At 43.5% G+C, this 24478-nt stretch overlaps 1 protein-coding gene across 1 annotated transcript in view; it reads right to left on the reverse strand.

Moving 5' to 3' along the window:
- LOC139234618 (scavenger receptor cysteine-rich domain-containing protein DMBT1-like) overlaps positions 1–12504 on the reverse strand; it is a 30099-nt gene extending 17595 nt beyond the window's left edge. The window contains exons 1-3 of the mRNA XM_070865306.1: positions 12486–12504; positions 5979–6296; positions 3221–3475 (exon numbers count right to left, since the gene is read on the reverse strand). Coding sequence (XP_070721407.1) covers positions 3221–3475; positions 5979–6296; positions 12486–12504 — 592 coding nt within the window. The remainder of the gene's footprint in view (positions 1–3220; positions 3476–5978; positions 6297–12485) is intronic.
- Positions 12505–24478: the final 11974 nt, after the last annotated feature.

The following is a 24478-nucleotide window of genomic DNA, read 5'->3' on the forward strand; positions in this document are numbered from 1 at the left end:
ATAACCCTTCACTCTCTTATCTTTCAAAAATCTCTCAATCTCCAACTTAAATATAATCAATGACCCAGCCTCCACAGCTCTCTGGGGCAGAACCTGCTCAACCTTTCATCACAATTCAACCCCTTCATCTCAGGAGTCAACCTAGTGAACCATCTCTGAAATGCGTGCAATGCAAGTATATCATTCCATAAATAACGAGATAAAACTGTAAGCAATACCCTCGGTGTGGTCTTATCAATAGCGTGTACAGTTGTAGCATGACTTCCCTGCTTTTATACTCCATCCCTCTTGCAATAAAGGCCTAAATTCTACTTGCCTTCCTGATTACTTGCTGTACCTGCATAATAATTGTTTGTGTTTCATACACAAGGAAGCTCAGGTCCCTCTGTACTGCAACATTTTGTAATCTCTCTCCATTTAAATAATAATTGGCTTTTTTATTGTTCCTGCCAAAGTGGATAACCTCACACTTCCCCACATTGTACTCCATCTGTCAAATGTTTGTCCACTCACTTTGGCTGTCAATATCTTTTTAAAGACTCTTTGCTTCTTCCTCACAACTTGCTTTCCCACCCATCTTTGTATCAGCAGCAAACGTGGCTACATTACACTCGGTCCCTTCATCCAAGCCATTAATATAGATTGTGAATAGTTGAGGCCCCAGCGCCGATCCCTATGTCACCCCACTCATTATACTTTGCCAAAAGGAAAATGACCCATTTATCCTGACTCTGTTTTCTGTTAGTTAGCCCCCTTTATTCATGCTAATATAATCAAAGATTGGTACATAAAATCTCAAAAGGGGCTACCTTTAAAGATGAGATTGTTCTGGTAAATTCGTGGCGTATTCCCACGAGCGGAAAAGGTAGGGCAACCAAAGCCAGAGCTCCTTGAATAACGAAGGAGATAGAGAGTAATGTAAAGCAGAAAAAGTGGCTTATGACAGATGTGAGGTTGAACATATAAGTGAGAACCAGGCTGAATACAGAAAGCTCAGAGGGGAAGTGAAAAATGAAATAAGAAGGGCAAAGCAGGTGTATGATAATAGACCGGCAGCGAACATATAAATAAATCAAAAGTGTTCTATAGGCCTTTAAATAGTAAACAGCTAGTAAAAGAAAGAGTGGGCCAAATAGGGGTGGAAAATGTGACCTATGCATGGAGGCAGAGGGCATGGCTGAGGTGCTAAATTAGTATTTTGCATCTGTCTTTACCAAGGCAGAAGATGCTGCCAAAGTCATAGTGAAGGAGGAAGTTGAGTTATTGGATCGGATAAAAATTGGTAAAGAGGAGGAACTGGAAATGTTAGCTGAACTTAAACTAGATAAACCACCAGGACCAGATGGGATGCATTTTAGAATTAAGAGGGAAGTAAAGGAGGAAATTGTGGAGTTACTGGCCATAATCGTCCGATCATACTTTGTTCCAAAAAACGTGCAAGGATAAACCCAGCAACAACAGGCCAGTCAGCTTAACCTCGGTGGTGGGGAAGCTTTCAGAAACAGTAATGAGGGACAAAATTAACATCACTTGGAGGTGTGTGGATTAATTAAGGGAAACCAGCACAGATTTTTGAAAGGCAAATTGTGTTTAATCAACATGATTGTAAATTTTTGATGAGGCAACAGAGACGGTTGGTGAGAGCAATGCAGTCAAAGTCGTGTACATGAAATCCGAAAAGGTATTTGATAAAGTGCCACATAATTGACATGCCAGCAAAGATGAAGCCCCTGGAATAAAAGGGACAGTGGCAGCATGAAATTGCCTAAGTGACAGGAAACATACAGTGGTGACGGAGGAAGGAAGGGATCGACAACAAGAGGAAATAGATAGGCTGGTGAAATGGGTGGACACGTGGCAGATGATGTTTAGTCCAGAAAAGTGCGAAGTGATACAGTTTGGTTGGAAGAACGAGGCGGGGCAACATACACTAAAGGATACAATTCTAAATAATAGCAACAACAACTTTTATTTATAGAGCGCCGTTAACGTAGTGAAACATTCGGCACATAAGGAGAAATTAAGGCAGGGGATTGGTCGTGGAGCGTCTGAAAGGATGGAAAGGTGGAAAAGTTTAGGTAGGGAATTCCAAAGTTGGGGCCGAGGCAATAGAAGGCACAGCCACCATTGATTGAGCGATTATATCCAGGGATGCTCAAGAAGGCAGAATTAGAGGAGTGCAGACATCTCGGGGCACTTTACAGCAATAGGGAGGGGTGAGACTATGGCGGGACTTGAAAGCAAGGATGAGAATTTTGAAATTTTTTAAAAGGGTGTAGAAGCAGAGAGAACTGGGCTGCTGGGCACAATTCGTTGAAGGTAGCAGGGCAGATTGAGAAAGCGCTTAATATAGCATACGGGATCCTGAACTTTGTGAATAGAGGCAGAGAGTACTGAGAGGGTCCAGAAAAGAGGGACTAGAATGCTTCCAGGAATGAGGGACTGGTGAAGCTGTGCTTGTTCTCCTTCGAGCAGAAAAGATTGAGAGGAGACGTGAGTGGTGTTCGATATCATGAGGGGGCTGGACAGAGTAGATTGAGAGAAATTGATCCCTTTGGTAGAAGGGTCGAGAACTCGAGGACAACAATTTAAGGTGATTGGCAGAGGTCTGAAGGCAACATGAGGATTTTTTTATGCAGCGAGTGGTTCGGATTTGCAATGACAGGATGCCTGAGGAAGACTCAATCATGGCTTTCAACAGGGAATCGGATAATTACCAGAAAGAAAAACAATGCAGGGCTGCAAAGAAAGGGCGGGGACTGGGAATAGCTGAGGTGCTCTTGCAGTTAGCCGGAATGAGGTTGATGGGCCTAATGACCTACTCTGTACTGTAACCATTCTATGACTCTATGATTTACTGAAAGGCACTGGCAGCGCTCAGCACAATGTGCAATGTCAGCTCAACCATTCGTAGTTGCAGTGAGAAACCGCTCAGCAGCAGGGACAACAAATGCTTACCCCTTGCCAGCTCAGTGTGTGCAGTCAAAGTAATAGGATTGAAAAATAGCAACTAACTTCTGATTGTACAAGTCAGCCAGTGAATTATAACGACTATTTGTGGAAAATTCCACCTCTTCACCTGAAAGCCAAGAAATGTAATACAGAAAGCTCTTTGAAGTCCTCCCCTTTATCAAGATGTGAATGCTTCGAAACTTTCGCTATCTATCTAGAGGCAGCTGCACTCTAACCCGTACATTCCCATAACTATCGGAATTTGTACCTGAACAGATAACTCCAACATCCCGCTGGTGTCCGCAGCCAGGTGGACCAATAACAGGCCCTGACCCTTCTCCAAATTGAGCATCAAGTGGCGCTGCTACTCCTGAGCCACAACCCAGCTCGTTACAAACAGCTTCCGCATTCTGTAGGACCCAGGACCTATCACCGCAAACAGTCCTCCAGATTCCATTCCCGTAAATCTCCAGTCTCCCCGCACAGGGACTGCTTCCATTCACCAGTCTGGGCTTGGCGCTTCCTGGGAATTATATTTAATCTCATCAATTAATCCATTGCCATGTTTATTTAATCAGGCGAGAGACAATTAAACACTGACATCAAACTTCAACATGTTAGACATAGTGTCGGTGATATGAGTTTCTATCTTATCGCCGCACATCTTACTCATGTTATTTTAAGATAAACCCTTCTATTTTGTGCTTTTCATTTGAAAGTTGAAAATTTCATTATCGTCTGCAGTCCCTCGAAATAGAGGCAGACTTGCTTCCACTCTAAAAGTGAGTTCTTAGGTGACTGAACAGTCCAATATGGGAATTACAGTTGTTAAAGGAAAGGGTAGGTGGGACTGTTTGCCACATGCTCCTTCCGCTGCCTGCGCTTCATTTCTACATGCCCTTGGCAACGAGACTCGAGGTGCTCAGCGCCCTCCCAGAAGCTCTTCCTCAACTTAGGGCGGTCTTTGGCCAGGGAATCCCAGGTGTCAGTGGGGATGTTGCATTTTATCAAGAAGGACTGAAACACATCCTCTGCCCACCCGGGCTCGCTTGACATGTAGGAGTTCCGAGTTGAGTACATGCTTTCGGAGTTTTGTGTCAGGCATGCGAACAATGTGGTTCGCCCAATGGAGCTGGTCGAGTGTGGTCAGTGCTTCGATGCTGGAAATGCTGGCCCATTCGAAGACGCTAACGTTGGTGTGTGTGTCCTACCAGGGGATTTGCAGGATCTTGCGGAGATAGTGTTGGTGGCATTTCTCCAGTGATTTGAGGTGTCTACACTATATGGCCCACGTCTCTGAGCCATACAGGAGGGCGGGTATCACAACAGCCCTGTAGACCAGATTTGGTGGTGCCAGATTTGAGGGCCTGATCTTCAAACACTCTCTTCCTCAGGCGGCTGAAGGCTGCGCTGGTGCACTGGAGGCGGTGTTGAACCTCGCTGTCGATGTCTGCCCTTGCTGATAATAGGTTCCCGATGAATGGAAAGTGATCCACGTTGTCCAGGGCCGCGCCGTGGAACTTGATGACTGGGGGACAGTGCTGGGTGGCGGGGTCAGGTCGGTGGAGGACCTCTGTCTTTCGGTTGTTTTGTGTAAGGCCCATGCTTTCGTATGCCTCGGTGAAGATGCTGACGATGACTTGGAGTTCAGTCTCTGAATGTGTGCAGTCGCAAGCATCATCCTCGTACTGTAGTTTGACGACAGAGGTTGGGATGGTCTTGGACCTGGCCTGGAGTCGACGAAGGTTGAAGAGATTCCCACTGGTTCTGTAGTTTAGTTCTACTCCAGCGGGGAGCTTCTAAAGTGTGAGGTGGAGCATTGCAAAAAGAGAAGAGTTGAAAATTGAATCCAGGGACTGCAACACAATCGCACCGAGATGATCAAATGTTGATGAATTTAAATGAAAATATTTCTGTCACAATCGAGAAAACATCTAATTATTGTGGGCAGGTCAGGCGTTTAACTCACTCACACGGATGGACCTTTCTGAATGCTGAGTAGTGAGTGACTTAAACTGAATCGTGAGATATGAAGTAATCATATTCGGCAAATTCAAGGGGTAATGGATAAAACCCTGAAGAAATTCGGACCGAAGGCTGCGAAACATTCAGGAGCAGCAGGTGCACCAGATGTCCAGGTATTCCCGGCCCTGTACACCTCTGTGTACTTACTTATGGAGAGAACTATTCTCAAATAGTCCAACCGGGAAATGAATGTCCATTCACAATACGCTATCCCGGCATGTTTCAGGGACATCCATGTTGCGCACAGCATGACCCCCAATAAGCAACTGGAGTAAATAGCTAATAAATCAGTTTCGATAGCGACGCGACAAGAACTATGGGCCAGGATTCCAGGAGAATTCTCTGCTCTTTTCCAGCATTCCCATGGGATGATGTTTATTTATCAGAACAATTTGTTGCTCTTGTCTAAGATTCTTTCTTTGTTGTTTAAATATCTATCTAAATCTCTTAAGAATGGATTCTTATTGTGTAGTTTCCTCCCGTGCTGCCACAGTAACCGCGAGCCCATTGCCCAGGCTCCCCGAGGCAGGGAAGCCTCCCTCCCCAGTGTCAGATTCACAGTCTGTGCAAAATATCAGATCTGTCATGAAGCGATGAGCGCAGGCGCACAGCCGGGCTCACGGCGCATGCCCGGTAGCTGTCGGGTCGAGAATGGGGAGTTGGATTGAGATTGTGACATTTCCAGCGGTTCCGCTCATTCACTGCGGCTTTGGGTCAAATCTCAATGGGAACTTGTTCTGTCTGCATTGTAAATGTGCCGCGTGTCAGGTATTTACTGCTCTCGGTGGGTAGGGGTGAGGGTGTATTACATATAATAATAGTGAGATTAGGATACCACAAACAGTCATCCTTTATTAATAATGTAACATTAATAACCGAAGGACACTGATATTATAATCTCCCAGTTTCCGGGGACGGACAGTTGCGGATTATTTTACTTCTGCTTTTTCCGCAAACCACCAAACGCGGCAGGAGATGAGAGACAGGAGAAAGATGTTTACCTGAGCAGATGACGCCGGCATCCCCGGAGTGTGGCGCGGGATAGTGATCCCATGGGATATCTGACACACACTCCCGCAGAGCGGCCTCGGTCCCGCCGCACTGAACCTGTGACGTCACAATGGGTCCGGCCCCTTTCCCAAAGTGAGCCCCGCCCGGTGCCGACAGCGCGACCCCGCAGCCGAGCTCCCGACACACAACAGCGGCGTCCGGCAGGTCCCAGCGACGATCATCCACAGTTCCCCACTGTCCCCTGTAGTGAATCTCCAGTCTCCCAGCGCACGGGTCGCCCCCATTCACCAGTCTCAGCTTCATCAGCTCTGTAAAATATCAGAAATAACATCAAGAGGTTGCTGTGTATTAAACCCGCAGTCTCCCAGCGCGCGGACCGCACTCATTCACCGGAGACGTGGGAACATGTGAGGAATCAGTGGGAACATCAGACTGTGCCCAGACCCCGAATGAAACCGGAGTAAATATTGAACATGGCAAAAGGAAGAGTGAACTATTAATGCACGGTGTAAACGAGCAGTGAAAATGGGGTCAACAAGAAGTTCCCAGCCTAAGAGCGGCTCCCACGAGGGCCGGGTGGGCGATAGGCTCAGAATATATTCCAGCTTCTGAAGAGGTGAGAAGGACGTGGCTGAAATGGTCAGCTTTCCATATAGCACAGTCTAGATTGGCCGAAAATAGAGAGACCCTCAAATCCAGTATGGATTAGAAGAAATCGCCTCCATCCCCGTAGCCAATTGAGATAGAGGCGGGGCTGGATGGTCTTGTGATCTTCATGTAAGCACTGATTGGTGAGGTGGAAAGTGAGAGCTCGTTCGGGACGAAGAGCAGTGTCATTTGAACCGAACCTTCAGTCTCTGCCCTTCAGTAAACTCCTTTATTATCGGTCTGCATGAAGGTAGCAGCCACCTCTCAGCTGTAATTAAAGATCTTTAGTAGTAGTCAGCGGGAAGCATTCAGAGAGGCAAACAGGAAGCGGGCGATCAAAAGGGCCTGAGATTGTCACCCGCCATAATATTCAATGGAAGTATCAGAGCCGAGGTGCCAGATAAAGTGACAATAAATTGCGATTACCTGACGGGTCAGCCTGACTGTTCCCGGGTCTGCCTGAAATGAGACATTGAGAATTAGAATTGGCTGAGGCAAGAAATGAATGGAACTGTCAGAAAGAAAAGTCACAAATAGAACAAACTGTGGGCAAGAATTCCCGTCACTTTGCAGGGTCTGTGATTTAATCTATTTTTCATTCCTCATAAAACTGCAAATACAATATCTGCAGAAAGCTAAAAAGTCTAAAGTGCCTACAATTTATCGAGAAATGTTTTCACACAAACACAGACACCTGGGTTCACGCTGTCCTTGTGGTGACGGTGTTCGTGACCCATTTATTACAGGTGTGTAGGTGCCTTGATTAAGCGGTGCTGATAGGCCCGCTCTTTGGTCCTCTGCATTATTAATTGTGATGGCGATTCCGAACCAAAGCCCATGAAGGAACAGAAATAAAATTAAAATTAAATTAAAGATTATCTTAGAGTGATGAACTTCAGTACTTTTATTTTAATCCAATGGCTACCACGTGGAAATGTCAACATTTCAATAAAATTGCAATTGAGAGTTTCTGCTACTCATTTTATTCCAACGTCCTCAAACAAAACAAACACAACAAAATAAACCGTTCGTCATCTGGGTTCACATCTCCTGTCTCCGTGCTGGCTGTGCCTCATTAAGTTATTCCTGTGCGGATTGTCTTTTAATCTGCCCTCGCCGAATTGTTCCATCATTTTACCCGTTAATGATGTTCGGTTAATTCTCCTCTCGTTTACTGATTAAGCCTTGCTGATTTTTAAAATGCAGCCAGTATGCTGACCTGCTCCCAATACCCCTGGTGGTATTGAGTCCCACAGATGACATGGTTACTTTCTATTATATACGTTATATAATACAGACAGGGTGACGCCGATTTGTGTCCTAAGCTGCGCTTGGAGAGCGTTTTTGAACGATACACATTTTCCCAAACATAAGTTCTCTGCTCTCGTCTGCCTCGAGTTCTGTCAGTGCGTGACTTGCTTCCACACCACGAGAGTCTCAACTTTCGTTACTAACTCTCATTGATAATAGTTAGTGCCTGTAAATTCCTCTTTTCTTGTTACCCATTGACAGACTAGTGGGAATAGTCTTTCAGTATTTCCTAAAAAACGCTAACAAACTCAGCAACTCTTAGGTTAAGGGTTCAGGATATCTCCTTGCGGCTGGAGAAGCAGTTGGAGTGGGCGGGAAAAGATCCAGTTTTAGTGATCCATGTAGGAACCAATGACATAGGTAGAACTAAGAGTGAGGTTCTGCTGAGTGTGTTTGAGGAGCTAGGGTCTAACTTCATAAGCAAAACCTCAAGGGCAATAATTTCTGGATTACTACCGAACCACGCACAAATTGGTATAGGGTCAACCAGATCAGAGAGTTAAATGCATGGCTCAAAGCGTGGTGTGGGAAGAGAGAGTTGTTCCGTTCGGACAGGCTCCACTTCAACTGGGCTGGCACCAACATCCTGGCAAATTGAATAACTAGGGAAATAGATAGGGCTTTAATCTGAAACTTGGGAGGGGTGGGGAAAGAAAGGGTCAGGTAAGAAGAAATTTAAATACCTGAAGAGAGAGGTTAATGCAAGAGAGCAATGAAACAATTTGGGTAAAGTAAGCACAGTGTCACAAGAAGCGACACAGGTAGCAGTGCAGCAGAGAATAAGATTAAAAAAAGGAATAATGTTTTGAAAAAAATGAAAGGCTCTTTATCTGTGCACCGGGCATTCTTAACAAGGTAGACAATCTATTGGCACAATAGAGAAAAATGTATTTGATCTAATAGCCATTACAGAGACGTGGTTGAAAGGTGACGAAAATTGGGAAATAAAAGCCGACTTGACGTTTAGAAAAGAAGACAGACTGGTAATGGAGGGGGTAGCACTTATAATAAAGGACGACAGAAGGACAGTAGAGAGAAAGTATCTTGGCTAGGAAGATCAGGAAGTAGAATCAGTATTGGTGAAGATAAGGAATAACGAGGTGCAGAAAAGACTGGTGGGAGTAGTGTATACGCCTCCTAACAGTAGCTACACCATTGGACAAAATATTAATGAAGTAATAGTAGGAACTTGTAACAAAAGGTAATGCGGGGACTTTAATCTTCAAGGTAGCCTTGAGGAAGAGTTTATATAGTGTATCCCGGATAATACTCTTGAACAGTACATTATGGAACCAAACAGGGAGCAGGCTATTTTATACCTGGTACTGTGTAATGAGACAGGATTAATACATTATCTCCTAGTAAAGGATCCTCTACGAAAGAGTCATCATAGCATGGATGAATTTCAAGTTCAGCTGGACGGTGAGAAAGTTCGATCTCAAACCAGTTTCCAAACCTTAAATAAAGGAGACTACAAAGATATGGGCAGAGTTGGATTAAGTGGACTGGGAAAAAAGATTAAGTAAAAGATGGTTGAAGAGCAGCGGGGGCATTTAGGGAGATATTTCATAATTCTCAACACAAATACATCACAATAAGAAGGATGAAATAGCAACGCATTTTGAAAGCAGTGACAGGATCGGTCCAAGTCAGCGTGGATTTATGAAGGGGACATCATGCTTGAAAAATCTTCTGGAATTTTTTGAGGATGTAACTAGTAGAGTGGACAAGGGAGAACCAGTGGATCTGGTGTATTTGGACTTTCAAAAGGCTTTTGACAAGCTCCCACACAAGAGATTGGTGTGCAAAATCAAAGCGCATGGTATTGGGGGTAATATGCAGACGTGGATAGAGAACTGGTTGGCAGACAGTAAGCAGAGAGTCGGGATAAACGGGTCCTTTTCGGAATGAAAGGCAGTGACCAGTGGAGTGCTACAGCGATCAGTGCTGGGGCCCCAGCACTTTACAAAATACATCAATGATTTCGATGAAGGAATTTTGTTTAATATCTCCAAGTTTGCAGATGACACTAAACTCGGTGATGGTGTGAGCTGTGAGGGGGACGCTAAGAGGCTGCATGGTGAATTGGACAGGTTAGGTGAGTGGGCAAATGCATGGCAGATGCAGTATAATGTGGATAAATGTGAGGTTATCCACTTGAGGCAAAAAAAGCGAAGACAGAATATTATCTGAATGATGGCAGATTAGGAAAAGGGGAGGAGCAACGAGACCTGGATGTCATGGTTCATCAGTCATTGAAAGTTGGCATATAGATACAGCAGGCAAATGGCATGTTGGCCTTCATAGCGAGGGGATTTGAGTATAGGAGCAGGAAGTCTTACTGCAGTTGTACAGGGCCTTGGTGAGGCCTCACCTGGAATATTGTGTTCATTTCTGGTCTCCTAATCTGAGGAAGGACGTTCTTGCTATTGAGGGAGTGCAGCGAAGGTTTACCAGACTGATTCCCTGGATGGCTGGACTGACATATGAGGAGAGACTGGATCGACTGGGCCTTTATACATTGGAGTTTAGAAGGATGAGAGGGGATCTCATAGAAACATATAAAATTCTGACGGGTCAGGACTGATTAGATGCAGGTAGAATGTTCCTGATGTTGGGGAAGGCCAGAACCAGGGGACACAGTCTTAGGCCATTTGGGAGTGAGATGAGGAGAAACTTTTTCACTTAGAGAGTTGTTACCCTATGGAATTCCCTGCCGCAGAGAGTTGTTGAAGCCAGTTCATTGGATATATTCAAGAGGGAGTTAGATATGGCCCTTACGGCTAAGGGGCTAAGGGGATCAAGGGGTACAGAGAGAAAGCAGGAAAGAGATACTGAGGGAATGATCAGCCTTGAACTTATTGAATGGTGTTGCAGGCTCAAAGGGCCGAATGGTCTACTCCTGCACCTATTTTCTATGTTTCTATGTTGCTATGAAAGACTTTAAGAGAAGGGATAACCATCCGTGGCTAACTAAGGAAATAAAGGATGGTAGCAAATTGTAAACAATGGGAAACAACGTGCCACGATTAGTGGGAGGCCAGAGGATTGGGAAACTTTAAAAACCAGCAAAGAACGATTAAGAATATAATAAAGAGAGGGAAGATAGATTATGAAAATAAACTAGCAAGAAATATAAAAACAGATAGTAAGAGTTTCTACAGGTACATAAAAAGGAAACGAATGTCTAAAATAAATGTTGGTTGCTTAGAGGAAGAGACTAGGGATTTAATGGGGATCAGGGAAATGGCAGAGACTTTGAACAAATATTTAGGTGTTGGTCTTCATGGTAGAAGACATTATAAACATGCCAATAATGGATAATCAATGGGCTATAAGGGAGGGAGTAACTTAAAACCATCATTGCCACTAAAGGAGAAGTACACGGTAAAATAATGGGTTAAAGATGGACAAGTCCCCTGCATCTGATAGCTTGCTTCCTTGGGTCGTAAAAGAAGTGCCTGCAGAGATAGTGGATAGTTTGGTTATAATCTACCAAAATTCCCTGGATTCTGGGGAGGTCCCAGCGGATTGGAAAACCGCGAATGTAACGCCCCTATTTAAAAAACGAGGCAGGCACAAAGCAGGAAACTATTGACTAGTTCGCGTAACCTCTGTCATTAGGAAAATGCTGGATTCCATTAATAAGAAAACACTTGCAGGACATTTGGAAAAGCATAATTTAGTCAAGCAAATTCATCATAGTTTTATGAAAAAGAAATCATGTTTGGCACATTTCCTGGAGCTCTTTGAGGATGTAACAAGCAGGGTGGATAAGGGCGAACTAGTGGATGTGTTGTATTTAGATTTCCAGAAGGCATTCAATAAGGTGCCACATAAATGGTTACAGCACAAGATGGGGTTGAGGGTAATTTATTAGCATGCATAAAGGATTGGGTAGCTAACAGAAAACAGAGAGTCGGGATAAATGGCTCATTTTCCGGTTGGGAAACAGTAACTAGTGCGGTGCCACAGGGATCGGTGCAGGGGCCTCAACTATTTACAATCTATATTGAGGAATTGGATGAATGGACCGTGTAATATAGCCATGTTTGCTGATGATAAAAAGATGGGTGGGAAAGCAAGGTGTGAGGAGGACACATGAAATCTGCAAAGGGATATAGGTATGGTAAGTGAGTGGGCAAAACATTTGGCAAATGGAGGATAATGTGGTAAAGTGTGAGGTTATCCACTTTGGCAGAAACAATTTCAAAGCAAATTATTATTCAAATGCAGAAACATTACAAAATGCTGCAGTACAGAGAGACCTGGTGGTCCTTGTGCATGAAACACAAAGTTAGTTTTCAGGTAAAGCATTAATCAGGACGGCAAATGGACTGTTGTCCTTTATTGCAAAGAAATGTAGTATCAAACAGAGAAGTCCTGCTACAACTGTACATAGAAACATAGAAACATAGAAAATAGGTGCAGGAGCAGGCCATTCGACCCTTCGAGCTTGCACCACCATTTAATATGATCATGGCTGATCATGCAACTTCAGTACCCCACTACTGCCTTCTCTCCATACCCCCTGGTACCTTTAGCCACCAGGGCCATAAGTAACTCCCTTTTGAATATATGCAACGAACTGGACTCAACAACTTCCTGTGGTAGAGAATTCCATAGGTTCACAATTCTCTGGGTTTCTCCTCATCTCGGTCCTATATGGCTTACCCCTTATCCTTAGATTGTGACCCCTGGTTCTGGAGTTCCCCAACATTGCGAAGATTCTATCTGCATCTAACCTGTCCAATCCCATCAGAATTTATTCATGACTCAGATCTAGATTACCGCGTACAGTTTTGCTCTCCTTATTTATGGAATGATATACTGCATTGAAGGCAGTTCAGAGAAGGTTCACTCGGTTGATTCCTGAGTGGAATGGGTTGAATTATGAAGAAAGGTTGAGCAGGTTGGACCTATACTCAAGGAGTTCAGATGAATGAGAGGTGATATTATTGAGACCTGTACGATAATGAGGGGGCTCGACAAGGTAGATGCAAAAGGATATTTCCCCTCGTGGGGGATCTTGGGGGCATAGTTTTAGTATAAGGGGTAGCCCAACTAAAACTGAGATGATCACGAATTTCTTCTCTCAGACGGTTATACATCTGTAGAATTTTCTACCCCAGAGAACTGTGGAGGATGGGTCATTGAATATATTTAAGGCGGATATAGCCAGAATTTTGAATGATAAGGGAGTAAAGGATTAAGGGGCGGGGCGGGGGTGGGGGTGGCGGGCAGGGAAGTGGAGCTGAGCCTATGATCAGATCAGCCAGGATCTTATTGAATGACAGAGCAGGCTCGAGGGGCCAAATGGCTTACCCCTGCTCCTATTCCTTATGTTAATATGTTCTTATATATACTAGACAAATTAAATTGGCAATGGTTGTCTGGAGGATGGGTTCATGGAATGCGTTCGGGACAGTTTCCTAGAACAATACTTCATGAAATCAAACAGGGAACAGGATATTTTAAATCATATATTATCTAATGAGACAGGGTTAATCATCAATCTCATAGTAAAGGATCCTCTTGTACAGATGATAATAATACGATAGAATATCACCTTACTTTTGAGAGTGACTTGCAAAAGTCCGAAACTAGAGTCTTAAACTTAAATAAAGCCAATTACAAAGATATGAAGGGCGAGTTAGTTAAGGTAGGTTGTAAAAATGGATTAAAAAGTATGGCAGTAGATAAGCAGTGGCTAGTATTTACATAAATAGTTCATAATTCTCAACAACAAATTCCATTGAGAAACAAAAACTGCACAGGATGAGAGGTCTACCCTTGGCTAACTGAATAAGTTAAGCATAGCACTGGATTCAAAGATGAAGCTTATAATGTTGCGAAGAGTACTGGTAAGCCTGAGGATTGGGAGAATTTCAGAGGAATTCAGAGAGCAAATGATGACCCAAAAATTGGTAAAAAGTGAAAAGATACACTGAGAGGAAGCTAGTGAGAAATATAAAAACGGATTGTTTGCTTCTACAAGTATGTAAAAAGGACGAGGTTAGCCAAAGTAAAGATTAGAGATTGAGGCAGGAGAAATTATGATGGAGAATAAGGATATGTCAGGTCAGTTAAACAAATATTTTATATCAGTCTGCACCATAGAAGACGCATAAAGCATACCTAAAATGTTGTGGAACAAAGGGTCTAATTAGGGTGAGGAACTTAATGCAATTAATATAAGTAGAGAAAAAGTACTAGATAAACTAATGGGACTATAACCGATGAATCCCATGGACCTGACAGACTGTGGCATCGGGTTCTAAAAGAGGTGGCTGCAGTGATAGTGGATGCATTAATGCAGATCTTTCAATATTCCATAGATTCTCGAATGCTCCCAGCAGATTGGAAGGTTCAAAATGTAACAGGGCTATTCAAGAAATGAGTGAGGGAGAAAACAAAGAACTATAGTCCAGTTAGTCGGACATCAGTCATCGGAAATTGCTGGAATCCATTGTTAAAGAGTGGTATCAGGGCACTTAGAAAATCATAACATTACTAGTCAGAAGCAACATGGTTTTATGAAAAGGAAATCGTGCTTCAAACATTTGTCATCGTTTTTTTGAGGATGTAACTAGCAGGATAGATAAAAGGGAACCAGTGGACGTAGTTTATTGGATTTCCAGAAGGGATTCGATAAGATGCCACGTAAAAGGTTATTACACAGGATAAGTGCTCATGGGATTGGAGGCAATGTATTAGCATGGATAGAGGATTGGTTAACGGACAGAAAACAGAGAGTAGGGTTCAACAGGTCTTTTTCAGGTTGGCAGGCTTTAACTAGTGGGGTGCTACAAGGATCAGTGTTGTGGCCTCAGCTCTTTACAATCTATATTAATGACCTAGATGAAGGGGCCGAGTGTAATATGTCCAAGTTTGCTGATGATACAAAGCTAGGTGTGACAGTAAGCTGCGAGGAGAACACAAAGCGTCTGTAAAGGGATATAGATAGACTAAGTGAGTGGGCAGTAAGGTGGTAGATGAAGTATAATGTAGGGAAATATGAGGTTATTCACATTGGCAGGAAGAATGGAAAAACAGAACATTTTTTAAATGGCAAGAAACTTTTAAATGTTGGTTTTCAGAGAGATTTGGTTTTCCTTGTGCACGACACACAGAAAGCAAGCATGCAGGTTCAGGAAGCATTAAGTAAGGGAAATAGCATGTTCTACTTCATTGCTAGTGGATTGGAGTAGAAGATTAAAGAAATCTGCTACAATTGTACAGGACATGGCTGAGATCACACGTGGAGCATTGTGCACAGTTTTGCTCGCCTTATCTAAGGAAGATATATTTGCCTTGGAGTTGGTGCAACAGAAGTTCACTAGGTTGATAACTGGGATGACAGGGCCGAATTATGATGAGAGATTGTGTAAATTGGTCCCATACTCTCTGGAGTGTAGATGAATGAGAGATGATCACTAAGTAGCTGTTTGATGTTTAAGTAAATTTTAGTAAGTAAATTAACTTAAGGGTTAAGACATGGCAGGTGAGCTCGGACCCATGTCATGCTCCTCCTATGCTATGTGGGAAATCAGGGACACTTCTAGTGTCCCTGACTACTATGTGTGCGGGAAGTGTGTCCAGCTGCAGCTCCTGACAGACCGCATGATGGCACTGGAGCTGCGAATGGACTCACTCTGGAGCATGCGCGATGCAGAGAATGTTGTGGATAGCACATTAAGTGAGTTGGTCACACCGCAGGTAAGGGTTAGGACAGATAGTGAATGGGTGACCAAGAGACAAGGTAAGAGCAGGAACGTAGTGCATGAGTCCCCTGCCAGATGACTTACCAGGAGAAGGCACCAGCAGCCAGGTTCATGGCACCATGGGTGGCTCTGCTGCACAGAAGGGAGGGAAAAAGAGTGGGAGAGCTATAGTAATCAGAGACTCTATTGTAAGGGGAATAGATAGGAGTTTCTGCGGCCGCAACCGAGACTCCAGGATGGTATGTTGCCTCCCTGGTGCAAGGGTCAAGGATGTCTCGCAGCGGCTGCAGAGCATTCTGGAGAGGGAGGGTGAACAGCTAGTTATCGTGGTACATGTAGGTACCAACGATATAGGTAAGAAGCGGGAAGAGGTCCTACAAGCTGAATTTAGGGAGCTAGGAGTTAAATTAAAAATAGGACCTCAATGATAGTAATCTCTGGATTGCTATCAGTGCCACCTGCTAATCAGAGTAGAGGGAGCAGGATAGTTAGAATAAATACATGACTTGAGCAGTGGTGCAAGAGTGAGGGGTTTAAATTCCTGGGATATTGCAACCAGTTCTGGGTGAAGTGGGGTCTGTACAAAAGGAACGGTCTGCACTTGGGCAGGACTGAAACTGATGTCCCGGGGGTAACATTTGCTAATGCAGTTCGGGATTGTTTAAACTAATATGGCAGGGGGATGGGAACTTATGCAGTGAGATAGGGTGAAGTAATATAGAGTCAGAAACAGATGGTAGAAAGATAAAACGCAAGAGTGGAAGGCCGAGTAAACAAAGGCAAGAAACAAAAAGGGCCACACTACATCATAATTCTAAAAGGACAAAGGGTATTAAAAAAACAAGCCTGAAGGCTTTGTGTCTTAATGCAAGGAGTATCCGTAATAAGGTGAATGAATTAACTGTGCAAATAGATGTTAACAGATATGATGAGATTGGGATTACAGAGCCGTGGCTCCAGGATGATCAGGGCTGGGAACTCAACATTCAGGGGTATTCAACATTCAGGAAGGATAGAATAAAAGGAAAAGGAGGTGGGGTTGCATTGCTGGTTAAAGAGTTGATTAATGCAATAGTTAGGAAGGACATTAGCTTCGATGATGTGGAATCTATATGGGTAGAGCTGCAGAACACCAAAGGGCAAAAAACGTTAGTGGGAGTTGTGTACAGACCTCCAAACAGTAGCAGTGATGTTGGGGAGGGCATCAAACAGGAAATTAGGTGTGCATGCAATAAAGGTGCAGCAGTTATCAAGGGTGACTTTAATATGCATATACATTGAGGGAGTGCAGCGAAGGTTCACCAGACTGATTCCCGGGATGGCGGAACTGACCTATCAAGAAAGACTGGATCAACTGGGCTTGTATTCACTGGAGTTCAGAAGAATGAGAGGGGACCTCATAGAAACATTTAAAATTCTGACGGGGTTAGACAGGTTAGATGCAGGAAGAATGTTCCCAATGTTGGGGAAGTCCAGAACCAGAGGTCACAGTCTAAGGATAAGGGGTAAGCCATTTAGGACCGAGATGCGGAGGAACTTCTTCACCCAGAGAGTGGTGAACCTGTGGAATTCTCTACCACAGAAAGTTGTTGAGGCCAATTCACTAAATATATTCAAAAAGGAGTTAGATGAGGTCCTTACTACTAGGGGGATCAAGGGGTATGGCGAGAAAGCAGGAATGGGGTACTGAAGTTGAATGTTCAGCCATGAACTCATTGAATGGCGGTGCAGGCTAGAAGGGCCGAATGGCCTACTCCTGCACCTATTTTCTATGTTTCTATTGGGCTAACCAAACTGGAAGCAATACGGTGGAGGAGGATTTCCTGGAGTGCATAAGGGATGGTTTTCTAGACCAATATGTCAAGGAACCAACTAGGAGGGAGGCCATCTTGGACTGGGTGTTGTGTAATGAGAGAGGATTAATTAGCAATCTCGTTGTGCGAGGCCCCTTGGGGAAGAGTGGCCATAATATGGTGGAATTCTACATTAGGATGGAGAATGAAACAGTTAATTCAGAGATCATAACTTAAAGAAGGGTAACTTTGAAGGTATGAGGCGTGAATTGGCGAGGATAGATTGGCGAATGATACTGAAGGGATTGACAGTGGATGGGCAATGGCAGACATTTAGAGACCTCATGGATGAACTACAACAATTGTCTGGCATAAAAATAAAAAAGGGCAGGCGGCTCAACCGTGGCTATTGAGGGAAATCAGGGATAGTTTTAAAGCCAAGGAAGTGGCATACAAATTGGGTAGAAATTGCAGCGAACCCGGGGACTGGGAGAAATTTAGAACTCAGCAGAGGAGGACAAAGGGTTTGATTAGGGCAGGGGAAATAGAGTACGAGAGGAAGCTTGCAGGGAACATTAAGACGGACTGCAAGAGCTTCTATAGATATGTAAAGAGAAAAAAGTTAGTAAAGACAAACGTAGGTCCCCTGCAGTCAAAATCAGGGTAAGTCATAACGGGAAACAAAGAAATGGCAGACCAATTGAACAATTAGTTTGGTTCGGTATTCACTAAGGAGGACACAAATAACCTACCGGATATAAAAGGGGTCAGAGGGTCAAGTAAAAAGGAGGAACTGAGGGAAATCCTTATTAGTCGGGAAATTGTGTTGGGGAAATTGATGGGATTGAAGGCCGATAAATCCTCAGGGCCTGATGGTCTGCATCCCAGAGTCCTTAAGGAGGTGGCCTTGGAATAACGGATGCATTGACAGTCATTTTCTAAAATTCCATAGACTCTGGATCAGTTCCTATGGAGTGAGGATAGCCAATGTAACTCCACTTTTTAAAAAAGGAGGGAGAGAGAAAACAGGGAATTGAATCAATTATTAAGGATGTCATAGCAGCGCATTTGGAAAGAGGTGACATGCTCGGTCCAAGTCAGCATGGATTTGTGAAAGGGAAATCATGCTTGACAAATCTTCTGGAATTTTTTGAGGATGTTTCCAGTAGAGTGGACAAGGGAGAACCAGTTGATGTGGTATATTTGGACTTTCAGAAGGCTTTCGATAAGGTCCCACACAAGAGATTAATGTGCAAAGTTAAAGCACATGGGATTGGGGGTAGTGTGCTGACACGGATTGAGAACTGGTTGTCAGACAGGAAGCAAAGAATAGGAGTAAATGGATACTTTTCAGAATGGCAGGCGGTGACTAGTGGGGTACCGCAAGGTTCTGTGCTGGGGCCCCAGCTGTTTACACTGTACATTAATGATTTAGACAAAGGGATTAAATGTAGTATCTCCAAATTTGCGGATGACACTAAGTTGGGTGGCAGTGTGAGCTGCGAGGAGGATGCTATGAGGCTGCAGAGCGACTTGGATAGGTTAGGTGAGTGGGCAAATGCATGGCAGATGAAGTATAATGTGGATAAATGTGAGGTTATCCACTTTGGTGGTAAAAACAGAGAAACAGACTATTATCTGAATGGTGAAAGGGGAGGTGCAACGAGACCTGGGTGTCATGGTTCATCAGTCATTGAAGGTTGGCATGCAGGTACAGCAAATGGCATGGTGGCCTTCATAGCGAGGGGATTTGAGTACAGGGGCAGGGAGGTGTTACTACAGTTGTACATGTCCTTGGTGAGGCCACACCTGGAGTATTGTGTACAGTTTTGGTCTCCTAACTTGAGGAAGGACAATCTTGTTATTGAGGGAGTGCAGCGAAGGTTCACCAGACTGATTCCTGGGATGGCGGAACTGACATATCAAGAAAGACTGGATCAACTGGGCTTGTATTCACTGGAGTTCAGAAGAATGAGAGGGGATCTCATAGAAACGTTTAAAATTCTGACGGGTTTAGACAGGCTAGATGCAGGAAGAATGTTCCCAATGTTGGGGAAGTCCAGAACCAGGGGTCACAGTCTAAGGATAAGGGGTAAGCCATTTAGGAAAGAGATGAGGAGAAACTTCTTCACCCAGAGAGTGGTGAACCTGTGGAATTCTCTACCACAGGAAGTTGTTGAGGCCAATTCACTAAATATATTCAAAAAGGAGTTAGATGTAGTCCTTACTACTAGGGGGAATCAAGGGGTATGGCGAGAAAGCAGGAAGGGGGTACTGAAATTGCATGTTCAGCCATGAACTCATTGAATGGCGGTGTAGGCTCGAAGGGCTGAATGGCCTACTCCTGCACCTATTTTCTATGTTTCTATGTTTCTATGAAACATACTTGATTTTGAAAGGGATTTACAGTGGAGATGCTGAGACGTTGTTTCCCCTGGCATGAATGTCTTGAACTACGGGGAACAGTCTCAGAATAAGGTGTAGGCAATTTAAGACAGACCTGAGGAGGAATATCTTCACTCACACGGCTGTGAATGTTTCGAATTCTCTGCGCTAGAGGACTGTGGATGTTGAGTCTCTGAGTATATTCAAGGCTGAGATAAATAGATTTTTAGTGCCGAGGGGAATCAAGGGATGCGGAGATATGGCACGAAAGTGGAGTTCAGATTGATGATCAGCCATGATCTTATTGACTGGCGGAGCAGGCTCGAGGGGCTGCATGTCCTACTCCTGCTCATATTTCTTACGTTCTTATATTCTTATGTTAGAATTGGTGAACATTCTTCCAGCGACTCTGTATTTCTCCTTTTCTTCTGGTTTATATCCTGTTAGTCCAAAACCATCCAGGTAAATCCCTGTTGAATTTTCCATGTCACGTCGGTGACTTTTTATATAAAGCAGAGATTTAAGGGGCACCAAAATACCTTTTCAGGGCAACTAGCGATGGACAATCGATGGGTCCAGAACATTTACACCACAAGGACTGCAATGGCTTAAGCAAAGTGATCAACAACTTCTCAAGGCAACTAGGGTTGACCAATAAATTCCGGTTTGCACAGCGTCGCCCTCATTCCTGGACAGAAAAGGCAACATGACATTATTTCGAAGCAGAGTCGGGGAATTATCTCTGGTATGATTGTTAATATTAATCCCGCGATCAACATAAAGAAAACAGATTATTTGGTCAATCACTTCTCTCTTAGGTGGTCACGCGAATCAAGGATGACTCGCTTTCACATCAGGCCATGAACTGCATAATGAAGGTTGGAAGATGTCTATGAGTGGATTTTTTTAACGTGTGGTCGCCGTTGCACATTGACAGGGGCTTGACAGAGCTAGATCTTGGTTCAGTGGCAATGATTAACCAAGATGACTGGAGACCAGCTCTGCTGCATGAACCTAGTGCACACACATATCACAGTGTGGGCTGGCCTGTGCTGCCCCTGGGCTCTCACCTCTTCTGAGCACCAAACGCTCACCTCTCCTGAGCCCCGTTCACGTTGCTCTTGGGCTCCAATCTCTCTCTGCAGCTCAGCCACGATCTCTCACCACACTTCCACCCAGATCATTCACCGCACATCTGCTGTATCTGGGATCCGACGAAGTTCCTGCCCACGCTCCAATCGGCGGCCTAGATTTTGGTGACGTCACCCAGTCGCCCTCCTCGAAGCCGTTGCCCTCCTGGAACGGCTTGTGCTGTATCTTGGTGGCTCCACCTCTTCTACCCCAACCTGCGGCTCGTGTTTCCTCGCAGGTCGGGGTTCCACGCTGGTTCCAGGACCGTCGCTCCACTTGTCATTATCACATTAGATTGTTGAGTTTATTGACTAACTACAAGGCTGATTTAGGGATTACAAATTCGAGTCAATATAGAATATTTATTTGAAAATTCTTCTCAGGTGTGTCAAGAATCAAATTAATTATTCTACATTGAACTATTTCAGGACAGATTTGAAGAGCTTAAACAATTAAGCGACGTATTGCCGGATTTCGGCAGCAATTGAATTTAAAAACATTAATTGCAGGTTAATACCTCCAGTAAAACACCAGATGGCGCTCACACCAAACAATCCAGACTCTGAGCGTTCATAAAGTGTAACAAAATATTTCTACACCCCTTAACTATTGCCTGAATAAACGTCAGCACTGTTAGAAAATAATAAAACGTGCATCGAAGACCTCTAAAATTGCTCTGATCCCTATCTGCCGAAGAGAAATGCACAACCGAATTCAGAATTTGTTACGCAAAGCAGCCAGAAGGAGATTGGGAAACAAGTCCTGATATCTCATTAAACACTACACGATTCGGTATAAAAAGTACGGGGCATGTGGACTGACACTGAGAAACATTAAATGTTATTTTACACTGTACATGCAGCAAATCCCCGGGAGTTTTTGATCTTTCAATAGCATCATTTTTTGGAGAGTGTACTTGATAAGAATTATATAAATAATTCATACTAATTGAAGCAAAATGGTTCCACCTCCCGTTAATATTTTTACAATTCACAATATTTATAGTCCTTGTCCAACATTCTATCACTGAAGAAACATTATAACATATTTTTAGTTCAAATCTTTGTATTTCACATGCGTCAGATAACACTTCGACTGAGAAATATTGAGACAGAAATCTCTTTGTGGGATCAGTCGGCATTTGGCGCAGCTTTGACTGGTGCTCTATACTCTACACTCAGTGAGTTATGCTGCTCGCCAGGCTTCGATACAGACTATGGTAACGGTGAAAGCGTTCTTACTTCCAAAATTGAAATAAGTGCTAATCAATAGATCATTTTTTAAATGATCTACAGAAAGAGGATTTTAGTATCAAATCAGTTTTATAAAGTTAAACAATTCACACAAATATATTTCCTTAAAAGCATTTGCTGTTGATGGAGATTACTAAATCTACCCAAACACACACTGGAAACAATGAGAAACCGAGTGGTGTCAGCGACCAACAAACTCTGCAACGATATCGAGCAGGTGGAAGGAGATTGAGAAACAATATCCGATATCTCATCAAACACGACATGACTCTGGAAAACAAAGCAGGTGGAAGGAGACTGAGATACAAGACCCAATAACTCATTAAATTTGACATGGCATTGTTTAAAAACATAGATCATGTGGAAGAAGACATTAAAGCGTTAATTATTACATGCAACTATTCATATAAATGGATGAAAAAGAATAAATAGTTTCGGATAAGATGTTCATAATTATTAAGGTCGTCACTGAATGAACAACAATATGCACACAGCAATTCGCCCAGAGATTTTGAAAATTTCAGTAACAAACTTTTAGAGAGTATATTTAACAATAATTATACTGACTATTAATGCAAATTGAAAAACATTTTGGTTCCAAGTCTCGTTATTACTGAAGTGCACAATATTTTATTCCTTCTTCTACACTCGAATGCCGAGCAAACTTTCAAAAATATTTTAGTTTATTTCTTTGCATGACTGGTCAGACAACGCCTCTACTGCAAAATATCTGTGAAAGAAATGTGTGTGTGGGTTCAGTCGGCAGTAAGTGTTGCTTTGACTAATGTTCTACACTCAGCAAGTTAACTTACACCTCAGAATCTATTCTAACAGTGACCGTACTCTATTTCTAACAGACACATTTTAAATAATCCGACTGAAATTTCAATCCCAATCTGCTCTGTCTGTACAAGATCCGCTACCGACAAAGTAAAACAAAACTGCCGCAGTGTTTGTGTTCGATTTCCGTTTGAAATAGAAGTTTCACACAAGTCCCATCTGGAATTTAAAATATGTTGTAATCAGATGTAAAATATTCTAAACCTATTTAGTGACAGCGAAAGAAATCGGTAAATGTTCCCTATTTGTAGCTAATGGAATTTAAATACAACAAACCTGTGGGCTAAAAGAACCTGCAATTCTACAGGTAACATAACCCAGGACAAAGAGTGTTTAAAAAAAAAACAAGCCTGAAGGCCCTGCGTCTCAATGCGAGGAGCATTCATAATAAGGTGAATGAATTAACTGCGCAGACAGCTGTTAACGGATATGATGTAATTACGAAGGCATGGCTCTAGGGTGACCAAGGCTGGGAACTCAACATCCAGGGGTATTCAATATTCAGGAAGGATAGACAGAAGGAAAAGGAGGTGGGGTAGCATTGCAAGTTAAGCAGGAAATTAATGCAATAGTAAGCAAGGACATGAGCTTGGATGATGTGGAATCTGTATGAGTAGAGCTGCGGAACACCAAAGGGCAGAAAACGCTAGTGGGAGTTGTGTACAGACCACCAAACAGTAGTAGTGAGATTGGGGATGGCATTAAACAAGAAATTAGGGATACGTGCAATAAAGGTACAGCAGTTATCATGGGTAACTTTAAGCTGCATATAGATTGGGCTAAGCAAACTGGTAGCAATAAGGTGGAGGAGGATTACCTGGAGTGTATAAGGGATGGTTTTTGTTATGTATTTAACCCCTTGTAACCTGTATGAAACCTGACCACCAGATGGCCCACCTGTTGGAGTCCCAAGAGATCCCCGTGTCCCTTGGGAGCACGATATATAAGCAGGCCACCCACGAGGTACCTGCACTCTGGAGTCTTAATAAAGGAGCTAAGGTCACACTTGCCCATTGTACACAGTACTCAGTTTCATCCTTTATTATGAGTGTATCAATTGGCGATGAGGTAACGAACAACTGTGCAAAAAAGCAAAGAACAATCGGTATCCTGGAGAAGTTCACAGAAGGGGAAGATTGGGAGGCCTTCGTCGAGAGACTCGATTAATACTTCGTGGCCAAAAAGCTGGAAGCGGACGAGAATGCTACCAATCGAAGGATGATCCTCCTAACTGCCTGTGGGGCAACAACATATGGCATCATGAACAATCTCCTGGCTCCGGCAAAACCAACAGAGAAATCCTATGAAGAATTGTGTACGCTGGTCCGGGAGCACCTAAATCCAAAGGAAAGTGGTTTGATGTCGAGATATCGGTTCTACACGTGGCAACGATTGGAGGGCCAGG

The sequence above is a fragment of the Pristiophorus japonicus genome, chromosome 22 (assembly GCF_044704955.1).
Source record: "Pristiophorus japonicus isolate sPriJap1 chromosome 22, sPriJap1.hap1, whole genome shotgun sequence".
Taxonomy (NCBI): domain Eukaryota; kingdom Metazoa; phylum Chordata; class Chondrichthyes; family Pristiophoridae; genus Pristiophorus; species Pristiophorus japonicus.